Source organism: Schistocerca nitens, chromosome 9 (assembly GCF_023898315.1).
Source record: "Schistocerca nitens isolate TAMUIC-IGC-003100 chromosome 9, iqSchNite1.1, whole genome shotgun sequence".
In the NCBI taxonomy this organism is placed as follows: domain Eukaryota; kingdom Metazoa; phylum Arthropoda; class Insecta; order Orthoptera; family Acrididae; genus Schistocerca; species Schistocerca nitens.
The window spans coordinates 433,204,138-433,223,586 of NC_064622.1; the positions used below are offsets into that span (position 1 = coordinate 433,204,138).

The 19,449-nt window shown below is 40.5% G+C and overlaps 1 protein-coding gene across 1 annotated transcript in view; it reads left to right on the forward strand.

Annotated features, from left to right (window-relative positions):
- Positions 1–19,449, forward strand: part of LOC126204421 (uncharacterized) — a 270,652-nt gene that overhangs the window by 211,515 nt on the left and 39,688 nt on the right. The window contains exons 19-20 of the mRNA XM_049938808.1: positions 5,741–5,931; positions 6,073–6,231. Of these exons, the coding sequence (XP_049794765.1) occupies positions 5,741–5,931; positions 6,073–6,231 (350 nt within the window). The remainder of the gene's footprint in view (positions 1–5,740; positions 5,932–6,072; positions 6,232–19,449) is intronic.

Sequence of the window (19,449 nt, forward strand, 5' to 3'; positions counted from 1 at the left end):
ATTTTCTATGGCTCAAAAGTAAACACATAATGTCAATGAGTAACTTGTGATGTCATTGGTCAAAGCCTACAGGTTGTATCCCGTTCTTCACTTGACCCCAATATTTTATCTTTATATCTGCACCTTGCAGTTATTCCAAAAACTGGACCTATCAGCTTTTCCTGCACTTCTTTTCCACTTTTATTAAATAAAAAAACATAAAAGTAAAAGCTTATAATGCTTTGACTGCAATTTTCCTGTCACAATTAAAGTTTGATAACAGTTTTGGTTGGTATCTGCAACAATCTTCAGATTGTTCAAAACATGAAAGAGCAGTGAATAAGTGCTGGAAAGCATCATTAGCTGTAGTCATGTGACAATATGCATTCGTAAATACCAAAACAATAGCAGTACCGATATGTAATTGAAAATGTCACCGTGAGCAAGCTGTGTTGTAGACGGCAATTTTGCAGTTTGACAAGTATACAGGAAGTTGTCCAGTTGCATGCATAGAACCTGGATCAAAAGCACATTATTTGCAATAATATAACAAATACTGTCAAGAGAGGAGTATATGCAATGGCTCCAAAAACTGACAGGTGTTCTGTAGACTGGCTTATGCAAGAATGATCCTTTGTTGCATATAACACAGACATATTTATACAATATGTACAAATTTAAGGATAATATGAGAACACTGCACACCACTGGTCTGACAAGACACATCAAAATGTTAGTTCTTACATACCTTGTCAGACTGGTGACATGCAACATTCTTGTATTATCCTCCAATTTGTACATATTTTATAAAGGTGAGCACTTTTGGGTTGTTTGGTTACCTAGTGCAGGTCTCTTTATTGAACACCTCTTAGGTGACTTGCACATCAGTGATGACGACAACATAGCGCCCAGTCCACAATTGGATAAAATCTCCCACCCAGCCAGGAATTGCATTGTTACCTACAAAATCCAAAAGATGTGTTTTGTTGGTGCTGCACATTTTTTGTGATTTTGACTGAGATAGAATCACACTGCAGTATTCTTCTTTAGAACACCAGTCTAGAAGCTGGCACAGAACCAGCTAAGTGAAAAATCCATGCAATTCACAAGTTTATTTACATACAAAAGTATACTTCAGAATTTTCCTCTGTGTGAGACTGCACATACAAGATTTTTCTGCTGATTTGAAATTCTAGATTTGTATATTTTACTGTTCGTGTCACTTCTGCATAATCTTTCATTGATTGTATCAACACCCATTTGTATTTTAATATATTGTGGAAGTTTGAACATTCACGAGTGCCATGATAAACTCGTACTATCATGCATTGTTGGCTTAAACTTGTTTGTGCTCTTTTCAATCATTCCCTAATTGCATTATGTGAGAAATAGGTTATTTCTGAGAATTTTTGGCCACTCACAAAACTATATTTTCACAAGTTACTGGTATGATTTTTTTTGTCATATTTAACTTATTTCACAGGAAATCAGTTTTTGTGGTTCACAGTTACTGCCAAAGAATAGAACATCCCTAAATTTCATTACATATCAACACAGACAAATGTGCATTTTTGAGAATTTTCGTAAGCTATCCCAGTGCATCATCTAATTTGTAGTAAATTGGTGTTTGTGATTTAGTTCTGTAGCAGATGTTCTAAATAACATATTGTATTACATCTAGTTTTACCAAACGAGGAGTAGCCATATATATTATCTACATTTATCATAAATTAACATTGTTTTGTGTTTGCTAGCAACTACAATTAACCACAAAAAGTTTTAGGAAACTAGTAATTTTTTTTTTTACAGATTTTTCTGTTGCCTTAATAGGAATCTTCTTTTGTCATTTTCTTCAATTATTATAGGGAATTAACATCTTTTAAGCTCAACAGATTAAAAGATAATCAGCAGGCTTAATTTTAAGTTATTTGTTCACTGTTCTGCAATACATCACACCAGGTAAAATGCATGAACACAGAATGAATTGGTTGACATTTTTAAGCAGCTGGAAATTGTCCTGACTCATGTCAAATGATTAGCAGTTGCTGTAAGTCATTTTGGAAGAGCTCCTGAGAGTCATGTATCTGTGGTATGAGTACCAAAGGTACCTCAAATACTGTCTGCTCCTGTGTATCCTGTCTCCTCTGCAGAAAGTACAGGATCTGTCATTACTCACCCAATTGACTGCATGTAGCATTTTAATGGTAGAACTAGGCATCCTATATGAGATGGACAGGGACCAGGGATGACTCAGGGTGTTCTACTGATCCCCCTAACCAACAAGTTTGATGTGATCACTGAAATTGAAACTGAGCCACTTCATCTGTTTTGGGGAAACCTGTTTTGTCTGGTGTCAAGAGGAGGCAAATGCAAAAGTGTAGGACTCTATTAATCATCAGTAGTTCAAAGGTATCATGAATGATGGTGCCCCTTTGGGGAATGACAGCAGGGGACAGGAAAGGATAGCAGGTGTGCTCAGTGGGTATGCCTGGGAACCTCATTCAACATGTTGAAAAAGTATTCTTGCAGCCAGGGTGCAACCAGCTGCACATTGTGGCACATGTTGGAACAAATAGTGTCTGTTGTCTGGACTCTGAGGTAATACTTCTGTTATTCTAGTGACTGGCAAAGAAGGTTGAGAAGACTGGCCTTGCACATGGAGTTTCAATGAAGCACACAATTTGCAATTGTCCCCAGATCTGATCATGAGCCTTTGGTTTTGAGCTGAGTAGAAGGACTGAACCAGAGAGTACCAAGATTCTGTGACTAGTAGGCTGTGACTTTCCAGATTTATGCCATATGGTTGAGAACTGTTGGGTTGCCCTAAATGGGTCAGGTGTGCAACACATCAGAGGCTGCTACTCAGCTAGCTGTCTATGCATGGGGTGCACATGAGAGTTTTTTAGATTAGGTGACTCACGATCCAATTCAGATAATGACAGCTGTAGAAAACCAGGAAGTATCAGTGTAAGATCTAAAGAAATTCCTCCCACAGGCGTGAGTATTAAAATCCTATTGGTTAACTGCCAAAGCATTCACAACAAAGTGCCAGAGTTTGAAGTTCTCCTGAAAAGCAGTGAAGCTCAAATAATAGTAGGTACAGATAGCTAGTTGAAACCTGAAATGAAAAGCAGTGAGATTTTTGGAGAAAATTTAAGTGTATATCAAAAGGATAGGCAAATGAGAAATGCAGGTAGCTTATTTGTTGCAGTAGACAAGAAATTCAAATCCACCAAGATAGAAAATGAAGCTGCATGTGAGATTGTTTGAGCAAGACTCAGCATCAGTGGTGGACACAAAATAGCTGGATCCTTTTATCACCCATCAGACTCATCTTCTGACATATCCAAAAATTTTAGAGAAAACCTCAGTTCACTTGTATGTCAGTTCCCCAGTCATACTTAAACCATCAGTGGACATTACAGTTTTGTTATTGATAGGCAAGATATGACAACCTGTGAAACATTACTACTTGTGTTCTCTGAAAAGTACCTAGAACAATTAGTTAGGAACACACCTCATGATGGAAATATATTGGATCTAATGGCAACAAATAGATCTGACACCTTCAAGGATGTCCACACTGAAACTGGTATCAGTGACCATGACACAGTTATGGCAACAGTGATTTCCAAAGTACAAAGGACAACTAAAACAAGCAAAAAGCTATATATGTGCAGTAAACTACATAATGAATCAGTAGCATAATATCTCAATGAGGGACTCGACTTCAGCGACTGCTGCAGCAGAATATTGTCAAATGATCTTTCACAAAACCTAAAGAAATTCTAGTTATATGTAAAGGCTGGTAGTGTCACCAAAGTTAGTGTCCAGTCCCTCATGAATGAGACGGGAACTGAAATTGAGGGTAGCAAAGAAAAAGCTGAAATGTTTCTTTACAAAGAAAAATTGCCCCAGTTTGATTCTTGCACCACTAAAAAGATGAGTGAAATAAGCATTAGTGTCAGTGGTGTTGGGAAACAGCTGAGGTTATTAAAATTGGAGAAAAGCTTCAGGGCGCAATAGATTTCCTATCAGAGTCTATACTGAATTTCTAACTGAGTTAGCTTCTCTTCTACCTTTCATTTTTCATTGATCCCTTGGACACAAAGAAAAAAACCCATGCCTAATAGATAGAAGGAAGCACAGTTCACACCCACCTACAAGAAGGGTAGTGGAAGTGATCCACAAGACTACCATCCAGTATCTTTGACATAAATTTGTTCTAGAATCTTAGAAACATATTCTGAGGTAAATAATAATAAGGTATCTCAAACAGAATGACCCCCTCCATGCCAACCAGCATGGATTTCGAAAACATTTATCCTGTGAAACCCAATTCACAATTTTCTCACATGACAAACTGAAAGATTTGGATCAAGGTAACCAGGTAGCTGTAGTATTTCTGGATTCCAAAAAGCATTTGAGTTGGTATTATACCTATACTTATTTTCAACGTCATGATCATATGGGGTATCAAGTGAAATTTGTGACTGGACTGAGGACTTTTTGTAGAGAGGATCCAGCATGTTACCTTGGATGGAGAGTTATCGTCAGATGTAGAAGTAACTTCCTGTGTGCCCCAGGGAAGTGTGTTGGGACCATCACTGTTCATGTTGTATATTAATGATTTTGCAGACAATATTAATAGTAACCTCAGGCTTTTTGTAGATGATGCAGTTGCTTATATTGAAGAACTGCCTGAAACAAGCTGCATAAATATTCAAAATAATTAATTGCATGGATAAAAGTTCTACGCACAAGCAGCATCAGAACACACACATAAAAGAAGGTTGTAATAAGTAACAGTACATGAACAGTAAGGGTCCCAACACACTTCCCTGGGGCACACCTGAATGTTCAAATGCATTAAATTATGTGCTTCACAAAGTGAAAAAAGCATTGTACCCTGTGATTATAATATCAGTGAGTCAATATTGGACTTGGGCAAGTCATACAAATACCCAGTTGTTACACTTTGAAGGGACATGAAATGGAATGGTCACTTAGGATCAGTTGTGGCTAATGCAGGTGCTAGACTTCAGTTTATTGTTAGAACACCAGGGAAGCACTATCAGTCTACATTGGAAATTGCTTACAAATCACTCTTGCAACGAGCTCTTTAATTTTCTCAAGTGTGTGTGATGCATACCAAACAGGAATAACAGAGGATACTGAAAGTATACAGAGAAGGGGAGCATGACTGGTCACAGATTTGTTTGATCCATGGGAGAGTGTCAAAGAGATCTGAAGAAACTGAATTGCCACACACTTGAAGATAGACATAAACTATCTTGAGAAAGCTTACTAACAAAGTTTCAAGAACCAGCTTTAAATTATGACTCTAGATTGTAGTACACAAATCGAGCATGAGGATAATATTAAAATAATTACAGCATGCACAGAAGTAGTCAAAATTCTGGCAAAGCATGTTGATTGTTATTTTGCATCATTAATGGCTGTTCTCACTAGTATGTTTTCCTACTGTGCATGTGATATATACTGAATTGAAACTCAGAGCTGTGTGTTAGTACACATTCCATGTCAAGTACATATCCATTCATAACTTGTCATTTCTGTCTAGCCGAAAATGCAAAAAGTTCAGTTCAAAAAGCTCAAATAAACAGTACCATGTTTCATGTGATGTCGCCAAGCAGTTTCAGCTAATACAGCTGGAACTCATGGCAACTTGACATTTGCTGTAAGTCACTTGTGCTTGGCATGCACTGAACTTTTAAAAATGAAAAGTATTCATTTTCAGATTCTCTTGAAGGAATAGCATTTGCTGAACAAATGATGGAACATATTGCCAAAACAATTGGGAGGAATCCAGTAGATATTAAAATCCAGAATCTTAGTCCAAGTTATGAAGAAGTTGGTAATATGATAAAATATTGGAAAACTAAAACAGAGTTTGAAGAAAGGAAGAATCGTGTGGAGCACTTCAATAAGGTATGACTTTAAAATCAACTATGTTGGAGAAGTATGGATACCCTGTTGAATAAAACTGATTTCATTAATATTTTTAAGATATCAGTACAGTGAAATATCAATAGACTTAAGAACTTTATTTAATCTTTTTGTCATAAACAGAAAAACCGATGGAGAAAAAGAGGTATCGCAATTATGACAATGAGATATCTCCTGAAGTTTTATATGAATTTTCATGCTGCTGTGACAATTTATGCTGGAGATGGCACTGTTTCTGTTGCCATTGGGGGAGTTGAGTGTGGCCAGGGCATCAATACCAAGGTAAAACTAGATGATTTTTGCAAGCTATTTGTTGAAAAGAAAATCAGATAAAAGTACAAACAGAACAGTATATAAGGTGTTTCACAATAGCTGTTACAGCCTTCTAGGTGTTGAAGAGGAGATAAAGTTTTGATGAGGAACCCATTTTTGTAAATGTAGCACTTGGATATATATATAAAAAAAATTTGAAGATCAAATACTTTATAATCCCCTCCCATCGCCATTCACCCAAAAACTGGGAAGAGGGCTCCATCATCATTCTCTGTCATAATTATAATATTACATACTATTTTTATCTGACTACAGCAATGGCTGCAAGAAACTAGCACATTCACAACTAGGGGGTTTGACTGTGGTGTTCTCAGTGCATGCCAAACTCTTGACTTTGAAGAAGATGTCCTTTTTCATGAAGAAGAGAACCTGATGACAAGTACTAGAAACATTGCTGTGTGCACACTGTGAAGTGGTAGACTTGAAAGTGATCTAATCTTCAAGCTTATTTTACATCCAAATGGTAAATTTCTTGATATGGATTCACTGCCAAGCTTTATTTATTAAGGCCCCTCTACGACAGCTAGAGGCTATTAAAAGGAATTGTGAAACACCCTGGACCATGTTATTAGGTGTAGTACATAAGCTTTTTGTAGTTTTCAAGCTCCTTGACTAATCACTGTAGTTTAAACTGTTCATAGAATGTACATATAAACAACAGATAATAATTTAATCTAGTCATAAGGTCCTTGGACATAACATCAAATGTAGTTGTAGAAATGGCATAATATTCACTGATGGAAAAAAATCACAACACCAAGAAGGAGTCGTGTAACATAAATGAAAGTCAGTAGGTGCATTTGTACATCTGAAAGATGATATCTATTCATATTTCATGCTACTCGCATAACAGTGGCACAAGTAGTGCCACTATGAGAATGCAAATCATGTTTGCCTTAAATACACACTGCAAAAGTCATTAGCAATAGTTAACTTTTAGATTGGATGTGATAGGTTGATATCAGTCAGGAACACCTTGAAGGTGACAAAGAAGCTATTATTTCTCTCACTAAGTTTGAATGAGATTGTGTAATAGGACTACAAGAAACTGGATGTTCCTTCTGTGATAGTTGATAGTGTCGAAAGACTTGACAGGAATGCAGCAATAATACATGATTGCTGGCAGAGGTGGTCACTAGAATATGTGGTCGCAAGAAGACTGGGCTTCAGACAGCCCTGGGGCACTACTGAGAGGGAAGACAGTCATATTTGGCATATGGCTCTTGTGCATCATATGGTATTTGCAGCAGCAATTTGAGCAGCAGTTAGCCCCACAGTAACACAATGAATTGGTACAAATTGGTTCCTGCCAGGAAAGCTACAAGTCAAATGCCTTGACCCCAAAACCCCACCTTTCTGATTTCAGTGACATCAAGCAAGAGCTCATTGGGGGCAGGGCAGAGGTGTTTTCTGATGAAAGCTGGATCTGTCTTGGTGCCAGTGATGCCCATTTCTTGGTCAGAAGGAGGTTATGAGAGCCTGTGACCAACTTGTCTGCATGCTAGACACACTGGACCTAAACTTGGAGTTGTGGTCTGGGGTGTGATTTTGTATGACTACAAGAGCACTCTCGTGGTTACCCATGCACACTGAATTTAGATTTGTACCTTAATCTGGTGTTTTGACCTGCTCTGCTGCCATTCATGAATGGCATTTCAGGGCTGTTTTTCAGCAGGGTAACTCTAGCCCACATATAGCTGTTGTAATGCAACATGGTCTACAGAGTCTCAACATGTTGCCTTGGCCTACTCGATCACCAGATCTTTAGCCAATGAAGTGAATATGGGACACCATTGGATGACAACGCAAGCATCATCCAAAAACAGCATTAACCGCTCCTGTGTTGATTGTCAATGTGCAACAAGTGTGGTACTCCATCCCATGAACTGTAGTTCGTTAGTATTCACCTGATGCATAACACTCTCCGCTCAAACACCCAAATGCACACACCCATATCTATGGAGTGACTGATTGTTGATTATCAATAGCAGTTGCCTGGGCAGATGGGGTGGGGAGGAAGTAGGGAAGGAAGTACAAGGGAGGAGGGGGAAGTGAGATAGTGTGAGGCAAGTCTTCTGACAGATGACTTATATGCTCTACCCTCTGGCCTTGTTTTTCAGCCACTAAGTGGTAGACATAGATAGAGGGGGAAATGGAGGAAGGAAAGGAGAGGGAGATGAGGAGGGAGAGAAGCTGGAAATGAGGAGGGAGACAGGGAGGAAAGAGAAACAGGCAGAGGAGTGGAAAAGTGTATGTTGGGGGGGGGGGGGGGGGTGGAAGGTACTATAGATCTGGATGGGGAAGGTGTTGTGTGGACAGAAGAGAGGTGAGAAAAGGTAAGGTGAGGCAATGTGAAACAGGTTAGCAGTTAGGCCAGTGGGATTGCAAGAGTGCAGGATATTCTGGAGAGACCTATGTAGGTCAGAAAAACTGATGCTGAAAGGTAACATACAAGTGGCTCACATAGTGAAGCAGCTACTGAAGTCATTTTTGTTGTGGTGTACAGCATGATCAACAACTGGAAGGTCAAGTTTGTGGTTTACAACAGTTTGGTTGTGGCCATTCATGCAAGTGGGTTACAGTTGGTTACTTGTCATGCTCATATAGAATGTCACATAGTAATTGCACCATAGCTGATATAAAGCATGGGTGCTTTCACTCATGACCCTTCCTTTTATAGGGTAAAAAATGCCTGTGACTGCACTGCAGTAATGGGTGGTACGAGGGTGTATAGGATAGGTCTTGCTCCTTGGTCAACCACGTGGTAATGACATTTAGCATGCAGGATTGAAATATGGATGGACAAGGGTATACTGTAGGTTTTGTGGCTGGCAGAACACTAATGTGGGTGGTGTGGGTAGGATTTTGTGTAGCATATCCCTCATTTTAGAGCATGACGAGAGAAAGTTAAAGCCCTGGTGAATGGTGGTGGTTGAGTTTCTCAAGCCCAGGGTGATACTGAGTGATCAGAGGAGTGCTGGTTGGTGGCTGGATAAGAGGGTTACTGGTGTCAGAGGAGAAGATGGTATGGTAGATCTATTTATGGTTCAGCTGGACAGGATTCTGTCTGTCAGTTAAGGCTGTGGTAAGGTTATCAGCACATTTTGACACCCCCTGCTTTCCTATGCAGCCAGCATGCATGAGTGGTGAGGCTGGAAGGTAGAGACTTTTTGACGTGGATGAGATGACAGCTTTAAAGTTGAGGTTTTATTAGAGGTTGGCACACTTGATATGAACTAACATATTTATCAATCCATCTGAGAACAGGAGATCATCATTTAGGAAGGGGGCTCATTGAGTTGAGCAAGATGGAGATGAAGTGGATTTGGAAGTAGGTGTTGAGGTTATGGAGGAAAGAATAAAGGTTGGCCCTGTCATGAGCCCAGATCATGAAAATGTCATCAGTGTATCTGAACCAGGCAAAGTGTTTTATGTGTTGACTGAATAGGAAGGATTCTTCCAGATGCCCCATAAATAAGATGGCATAGAATATTGCTGTGCGAGTACTTATATCAGTACCACAAATTTGTTCATAGATTTGGCCTTTGAAAGTGAAATAATTGTGGGTCTCAGTAAGATTGGCCATGAGGATTAGGAAAGAGGACATTGGGGAAGGTAGTGTTCCTTTGCCTCAAGGCCATGGACATGGGGTTGTTGGTGCATAAGAGTATTGCATCCACAGTGACCAACAAGGAGTACAGGAACTGTGGAAAGAATCAAAGGAACTGAGCAGTGTCTTCAATGCAGAATGGGTGATTAAAAACTATAGTTTCAAGGTGTATATGCCCTGGTACAACAGAGAAATCCAGTAAAAACCTGGGAATTTTTTTATCCAGCAAATACCTCAGAATATTTTGAGATTTGGGGAATCCATTCTGGTTTTCAGTTAAAATTTTGTAATTTTGACTGCTAAGAACTGATACTCCAATGAAGAATTTAATTTTAGCCTACTACCACACTATAATACTGCAGCAGTAAAACGTAAATGAAAGAGTAACATCAAAATAAAACTTTAGCTGCAAAGAAAATGTAGCATTTACAACAATGAAACTCCATGCACATACAAGTATCTGCCTACAGCAAAATATGTCAAAGGCTTTAGGACAAAGCCTACACAATACTTCATGACAACAAACTGCTTTCAATGATCATGATGTCACAACTGTTTGCATTTCTAACGGGTCACAGGAAAATATTGTGAATGGCGGTTTGAGATTTTCCTTTTACACAAGATGAATTATGTTAAAGTGAGAATGTGCAATGAACTTCTTAAATCATCAAGTGTTGGATTCTTTCAAAACTTAGCACTTTGAGGACCAGCCACTTAGAAAAATTTGAGGTCCAGAAGACCAGTCATTCATGCCATCATTTAAAATTTTACTGACACATTTATATTTGATATACCCTAAAGAGTAACACACATTAAAAAAAAAAAAAAAAGAAAAAAAACAGTGGTCAAGGTCAGTTTTTCATATTTACTTTAGTCCTTTCGTAGATTACAAATAGCACAGTAATGATCACAGAAAGTATAATTCTTTTTCCAAGGAAAGTGCAAGGTGAGTTCTTGCTCAATTTCACAGGTAATTGGCTTTTACATGGAAAAGTCAAAGTGCTGGATGGAACATGGATTAAAGCAGGTTACCCATGAAATGTTTGGTGCACAGCAGTGAAATTTACAGCTGTGTTTGTCAGAAATACTTAGCTGCTGCAATTTAAGCTGTGTTCTTGGTATCCTGCTTAATCACATGCACAGAAAAAACAGAAAAAATTTTTTGATGTGAAACATTAGCTTTTCTTGATGAAAAATATCATCTAGTAGTCATATTTCACAAAGTGAGAATACATGTTACATGTCATATTTTCCCAAGGAAAGTTTTATGCCAGTGTATAAAACCTTTACCATTCAAAGGTCTGATACATTTTACAGCACTGAGGGAAAGTGTATTGTCACTTATTATGGAGAAAAATGTATCTTTTCTCCTGGGATATAGTGTATTTTCACGCAAAAAAAGTATTTTTAACCAGGAAATCCAGGAAAAATCCAGGATTTTTTTCTTGTCCAATTTGGCATGTCTATATTTCTGAATTTAATAAACATATACAATGAATTTTGTATTTTGATGAACAGGGAACTCAAAAAGTTTTTTGGTACCTTTTCATCGGTGTTCAGTATGGCCCCCTTGAGGTGCACAGCATATGTCAATGTGGTATTCAAATTGTTCCTACACTGCAGCGAGCATGTATTGAGTCATGGCTTCCACAGTTACTGTTATGCAATGTCTCACTCGGTTCATTTATTGTTGTTGGAAATGGAGGCACATAAACAGAGTTTTTTTATAAATCCCCCACAGTAAATAATCACATACAGTCAGGTCCGGTGATCTTGGAGGGCAGTAATATAAGGTTGAGTCATTTGACCCAGTGTGACAGATCCATCATTCAGTAATCCTTTGATTTAAAAATTCCCTCACTCCCAGATGACATATTCCAGAATTTGAATCAAAAACAACTGTGAACATGAGTATCTTAGGAGTAGATACCCTCAGTGCAGTGAAGCATTTTAAAGTACTTAATAAGACAAATCTTCTGGTCCATACTGCATACCAATTAGCTTCTTTTCAGAGTACACTGATACAGTAGCCTAATGCCTAGCAATCATCTACAACTGCCTGTTCAAAGAATGATCCATATCAAAAGACAGAAAAATTGTGCAATACCCAAGGAGGAAATAGGCGTAATTGACTGAATTATGTACCCATATCACTGACTTGATTAGCAGCAGGATTTTGGAATGCCGGCCGGAGTGGCCGAGTGGTTCTAGGCTCTACAGTCTGGAACCACGCCACCACTACGGTCGCAGGTTCGAATCCTGCCTCGGGCATGGATGTGTGTGACGTCCTTAGGTTAGTTAGGTTTAAGTAGTTCTAAGTTCTAGGGGACTGATAACCTCAGAAGTTAAGTCCCATAGTGCTCAGAGCCATTTGAACCATTTGATTTTGGAACATGTACTATGTTCCAGCACTATGAATTACCTACAAAGTAACAGTCTATGGACACATAGTCAGCACGGATTCAGAAAGTGTCATTCTTTTTGTGAATCACAACTAGCTCTATATTTGAATGAAGTATGGAGTGCTGTTAGCAGGGGATCTCATACTGATTTCATATTTCTAAATTTCCAGAAAGCTTTAAACAGCATTCCTCTTAAGGGATTTATAATCAAATTGCATGGTTATGGTGTATTGCTTCAGTTGTGTGACTAGATTCAGAAAGGTTGCAATACATAGTAACCAACAGAAAATCATTGAGTAAACCAGCAGTGACATCTGGTGTTCCCCAAGGAAGGGTTCTAAGCCCTCTGCTGTTCCTAATGTATATAAATGATTTAGGAGACAATGTGAGCAGACCTCTTAGATTGTCTGCAAATGATGCTGTAATTCATTACCTAGTAGAGTCATCAAAAGATCAAAACCAATCACAATATGACTTGGAGACAATATCTGTTGTCTCTGAAAAAACAAAAGTGTAAGGCCGTCCACATGAGTACAAAAAGGAATCCATTAAATTTCGGTTATATAATAAATACACTAATTTAAAAGCTGTCAATTCAACCAAAGACCTAGGAATTACAATAACAAAGAACTTAAATTATCACATAGACAATGCAGGGATGGCAAAGCAAAACTGTGTTATATTGGTAGAATGCTTATAAGAGTCAACAGGTTTACTAAAGAGACTGCCTACACTATGCTTGTCTGTCCTCTGCTAGAGCATTGCTGTGTGGTATGGGATTCTTACTAAATAGGGTTGCCAGAGGGCATTGAAAAAGTCCAGAAAAGTTCAATGAAATGAGAGAGTGTCACGTTTATGATAAGCGAGTTGGGGTATCAATAAGCAAAGGTAATTTTCACTACGGTGAAACTTTTCACAAAATTTTGATCACCAACTCTCCTCTGAATGTGAAAATATTTTATTGTCACCAATCTACATAGGTAGAAATGGTCATCATAATAAAGTAAGAGAAATCAGAGCTCATATAGAAAGATTTAAGTTTTCATTTTTCCCAGGTGCTATTAGAGAATGAAATGGGTAGGAAAATAGTCTGAAGGTAGTTTGGAGAACCCCCTGCCAGGTATTCTAGTGTGAATTGCAGAGTAGTAATGTACATGTAAGGGCCTGGGGAGCTGCTGGAGGTCTGATAGATTGCTGAGATGGGATCATGGTTGTAAGGTTTGTATGCAGAGGTACATGAAAACTGGCAAAGACCTTCAGCCACAACATCCATAATCACTGTGTCACCTTTGTCTGCAGGAAGAATGATTAGGCCTCTCTCTCAGTGAGCCTTGAGCAGCTGCTGGTGAAGTATCAGTGCAGTAGTGAGTCGCATATTTAGCTTTCATATTTGTTTTGTAGTTTGATTCTTAATTTCTTTCCGAGTGTTTGTGCACTTGCATATTTAATTACATAAAATTCTTGGGTATTCTCATATTTGAGAGGAGTAATATTGCTTATTAATAGCCGTAGAGTATAAATTTGCGGAGTCGTTAGATATTAGTAGTAGGATGGATAGGGTGTGTGCATGCTGTGTGCGGGCGCAGGAGGAACTGGCCGCGGTTCACAAGCAGCTGAGCGTACTGTTGGCCACGGTCAGCTGCCTTCAGGCTCCCGCCTCAAGGTGCAGTGATGGCGGAGGGTCTGGCGTGTCACCTGAGACACCCCAGGTGTTGCTTGCTGCGTCCACTGACTCAGCTGCCAAGGCACCTTCCAGTGTACCCGGCCCGTTGGGGCCGCCCTCACCTCAGGGTGAGTGGCGGACTGCAATACATTCATGTCACTTGAGGCTGAGGGCCAATGTGGAGGCTGGCTGGCTGACTTTGCACATTCATCTTGTCAGTGGGCAAGTGGCCGCTCCTTCAGCAGGGCCCGAGCAGGCACACGGGGGCAAAGGCTTGCTGGTTATTGGGAGCTCCAACATTAGGCGGGTAATGGAGCCCCTTAGGGAAATAGCGTACAGGGCTGGAAAGAAATCCAATGTGCACTCGGTTTGTCTGCCGGGGGGCCTCATCCAAAATGTGAAGGCGGCCTCGCCTGTGGCTATCGAGCATACGGGGTGCAGTCGTCTGCAAGTAGTTGCTCACGTCGGCACCAATGATGTCTCTCGCTTGGCTTCTGAGGTGATCCTCAGTTTGTACACGTGGCTGGCAGATTTGGTGAAGACCGCTGGCTCCTCATGCGGGGTGCAAGCAGAGCTCTCTATTTCCAGCATCGTTCCCAGAGTGGATCGGGGTCCTTTCGTTTGGAGCCAAGTGGAGGGCCTCAACCAGAGGCTTCGTCGACTCTGTGATGGTCTTGGCTGCAGATTTCTAGACTTGCACTATTTGGTGGGGAATTGTAGGATGCCCCTAGACAGGTCAGGGGTGCACTACACAAAGGAAGTGGCTACTCAGGTAGCAGAGTACTTGCGGCATGCACGTGGGGGTTTTTTAGGCTAGGCAGTAGTGCAAGGTGTCCTGATGAACACTCACCAGTCGACATGTAGGCAGGGAAATCAAGAGGCGCTCAGTATAAAGACACTTCAGCTATCAAGATATTAGCAGAAAATTTTCAGAGTGTTCGGAATAAATTTCTTGAATTTACTGCCCTCCAGGAAGCGTGTGGTACGCAAATTATTCTTGGGACTGAGACCTGGCTGAACCCTGAGATAGGAAGTTCTGAAATATTTAGTGAGGGTTGTAATGTATCGGAAAGACAGGTTAGACACCATAGGAGGTGGTGTCTTCATTGCAGTTGACAAAAATATTGTGTCTACTGAGGTCGAAGTAGAGTGTGATTTGAAGTTATCTTGACACGTTTAACAGGGCTAGGGGAAATAAAGTTAATTGTGGGGTGTTATTACCAGCCACCAGGTTCCACTGTGACAGTTCTAGAATCATTCAAAGGGAGTCTACATTCTGTCTCGCAGAAGTACCCAGATCATACTATATTAGTCGGAGGCGACTTCAACCTACCTAGCATAGACTCGAATGTCTATGGATTCATTACAGGTGGTACAGACAAGCCATCGTGTGAATTACTTTTGAACACATTATCCAAAAACTGTCTTGATCAGCTAAATTGGCAGCCAACGCGTAATGGAAATATTTTAGATCTGGTAGCCACGAACACACCAGACCTCATCGACAATGTCAGTGTAGAGACAGAGATTAGTGATCATGATGTTGTCATTACGACTATGGTTACGAAAGTTAAAAAGTCAGTCAAGAGGGCTAGGAGGGTATTCTTAGTAGAAAGAGCAGACGAGCAGGTGTTAGCATCCCACTTAGTAAATGACTCAGCTTCATTTACTTCTGATGCGATGGATGTGGAAGAATTATGGGCAAATTTTAAACACATTGTAAATCACGCATTGGACAAGTATGTGCCAAAAAAGTGGGTTACGGATGGAAAAGACTCACTGTGGTTTAACAGCGCAATTCGGAGAATGCTCAGGAAGCAAAGGCAGTTGCACTTGTGGTACAAGAAAGATCAGTAGAATGAGGACAGGCAAAAGTTAGTAGAGATTCGTGCTGCTGTAAAAAGCGCAATATGCAAAGAATTCAACCACTACCACTGTCATACCTTATCAAAAGATCTTGCTGAAAACCCAAGGAAATTCTGGTCTTACGTAAAATCGGTAAGCGGGTCGAAGGCTTCCATTCAGTCACTCACTGATCACTCTGGCCTGGCAACAGAAGACAGCAAAACGAAAGCTGAAATTTTAAGTTTAGCATTTGAGAAATCTTTCACACAGGAGGATCCTACAAACATACCACCATTTGAGTCTCGTACAGATTCCTGTATGGAGGACATAGTGATAAACATCCCTGGGGTTGTGAAGCAGCTGAATGGGTTGAAAATAAATAAATCGCCAGGTCCTGATGGGATTCCAGTTCAGTTTTATAGAGAGTACTCTACTGCATTGGCTTGTTACTTAGCTTGCATTTATCATGACTCTCTTGCCCCACATGAAGTCCCGAGTGACTGGAATAAAGCGCAGGTGACACCTGTATATAAGAAGGGTAGAAGGACGGAGCCTGAAAATTACAGACCAATATCCTTAACATCGGTTTGTTGCAGGATTCTCAAACATATTCTCGGTTCAAATATAATGAGTTTCCTTGAGACAGAGAAGTTGCTGTCCATGCATCAGAATGGCTTTAGAAAGCATTGCTCCTGTGAAACGCAACTCGTCCTGTTTTCACATGATATCTTGTGAACCATAGAAGAAGGGTATCAGACGGATGCCATATTCCTTGACTTCCAGAAAGCATTTGACTCAGTGCCCCACTGCAGACTCCTAACTAACGTACGAGCATATGGGATTGGTTCCCAAGTATGTGAGTGGCTCGAAGGCTTCTTAAGTAATAGAACTCAATACGTTGTCCTTGATGGTGAGTGTTCATTGGAGGTGAGGGCATCATCTGGAGTGCCCCAGGGAAGTGTGGTAGGTCCACTGTTGTTTTCTATCTACATAAATGATCTTTTGGATAGGGTGGATAGCAATGTGCAGCTGTTTGCTGATGATGCTGTGGTGTACAGGAAGGTGTCGTCGTTGAGTGACTGTAGGAGGATACAAGATGACTTGGACAGAATTTGTGATTGGTGTAAAGAATGGCACCTAACTCTAAATATAGATAAATGTAAATTAATGCAGATGAATAGGAAAAAGAATCCTGCAATGTTTGAATATTCCATTAGTAATGTAGCGCTTGACACAGTCATGTTGATTAAATATTTGAGTGTAACATTGCAGAGCGATATAAAGTGGGACAAGCATGAAATGGCAGTTGTGGGCAAGGCGGATAGTTGTCTTTGGTTCATTGGTAGAATTTTGGGAAGATGTGGTTCATCTGTAAAGGAGACCACTTATAAAACACTAATATGACCTATTCTTGAGTACTGCTCGAGCGTTTGGGATCCCTATCAGGTTGGATTGAGGGAGGACATAGAAGGAATTCAGAGGCGGGCTGCTAGATTTGTTACTGGTAGGTTTGATCATCACACTAATGTTATGGAAATGCTTCAGAAACTTCGGTGGGAGTCTCTAGAGGAAAGGAGGAGTTCTTTTCATGAATCGCTACTGAGGAAATTTAGAGAACCAGCATTTGAGGCTGACTGCAGTACAATTTAACTGCTGCCAACTTACATTTTGTGGAAAGACCACAAAGATAAAATAAGAGAGATTAGGGCTCATACAGAGGCATATAGGCAGCCATTTTCCCCTCGTTCTGTTTGAGAGTGGAACAGGGAGAGAAGATGCTAGTTGTGGTACGAGGTATCCTCTGCCATGCACCGTATGATGGTTTGCGGAGTATGTATGTAGATGTAGATTGGTTTCAGGTTATAGATAGCTGTGTGTGCCATTGATGTGATGTTGAACTCAATGGAGAGGGATTTAGGAAAGGAGGGTGAGTCCAGATTAGAAGTGAGAAACTTGTTAAAGGACAACTGGATGGAAAGGGTGGAGCATCATGGCTGGAGGGACCTTTGTACTGTTTTAAACATGGTTCTGTGTGAGGTGTTGGTTTACTATTGTCAATGGAGTGAGTGGTGAAGAAATGGTTGCACTTTAGAAAACAAGTAAAGGAAAGTCATGTCTGGTTGAACTTAGATTTAGGGCTAATGGTGAGGGCATTAGAAAGTTCTGAGACTTCCACATATTTCAGAGTTTTGACAGGAAGGTTGATAACAGTGTTACATTGTGGGTGTTCAGTGTACTTCATGGAGGATGGAGGAAATTTTGGGTATGCAGAAGGCAGAATAAGTCAGCAACGCATGATCAAGGAGCAATGTGGTATGGCAGGGAGCTTGTATTGTAGTAGTAATCTTATTCTTGACAATAGGTAATGCCATGCAATGTGGGCATAGGGCAGTAATTCTGGGACAGCTTCCACAGATGGTGGTGGGAATGTTGTAATAACTGTTGAAGGGCAAGAGTTTCTATTGCAGAAATAACATACAGGAAATTGTGGTCACTGAGTGAAAGGATTTTGTGAAGTAGATGCTGTCAAATATGGTAGGATGGGTGACAGTCCAAGATGCCAGTTTTAATAGTAAGCTTGTTAGGAGGTATACCATGTGCCAGCCAAGATTTCAGAAAGAGGACATGTGACTGGAATTTAGCTAGGACAAAGGAAAGTTTTCAGAGTTGGCTGAGGCAGACACAGTTGCAGTCCCATACACCCACACACCACCTCTTACTGCAGTTCATTCAGGCATTTCCTACCCTGTAAAAGGCAGAATCATGTGTGAAAGCACCCATGTTATATATCAGCTATGCTGCAATTACAGTGCAGCATTTCATGTGTACATGAGAAGTAACCAACTGTCTACTTGCATGAATTGCCGACATCAAATTGTTGCAAATGGCAAACTGGACCATCCATTTGCCGAACATGCTGCATGCTACAACACAGATGATTTCAACAGCTGCTTCACTAAGTAAACCATTTGGGTAATCCTTTCCAACACTGGTTTCTCTGAACCATGCAAGTGGCAATTGTCTCTCCAGCATATCCAGTGGTCTTCCAATCATCCTGACCTAAGTGGTCTAGCAGCTAGCATTGCTGCCTCTGGATCACTGGGTCCAGGGTTCAATTCCCAGCCAGGTTGGTGAATTTCTCTGCCCAGGGACTGTGTGTTTGTGTTGTCCACATCATTTCATCATCATCATCATTCGTGACAGAGGCTAGAATGGAATGTGAAAAAAATTGGACTGTGAAAATTGGGAATTTGTGCGGGTGCTGATGACTGTGCAGTTGAGCACCCCACAAACCAAATATCATCATCATCACCCTGCCTTATATTTCTGCTAACCCACTTCCAAATGCCTCACCTTATCTCTTCTGTCCAAGCCACTCCTTCCCCATATGGATCACATAATGCTTTCTCACTTTTCTTCCCTTCACCGTGTGAGCATTCTCCCTCTCCTTTGGACCCTCCCCCTTTCTGTTCCTCCCCTCTCACCTGTACCGCCTGCTCGCTCCCCTTTTGCCCCCTCACCTCCTGCTCTGTCTCTCCCCTCTGAACCCCTCCTTCACCTGCCATCACAGCCCTTCTATCCCTTACCCTCCCATCCTTCCCTCCCTCTCCCTTCCCACCAATCCCTCCCCCTCTTGTCCCTCCTTC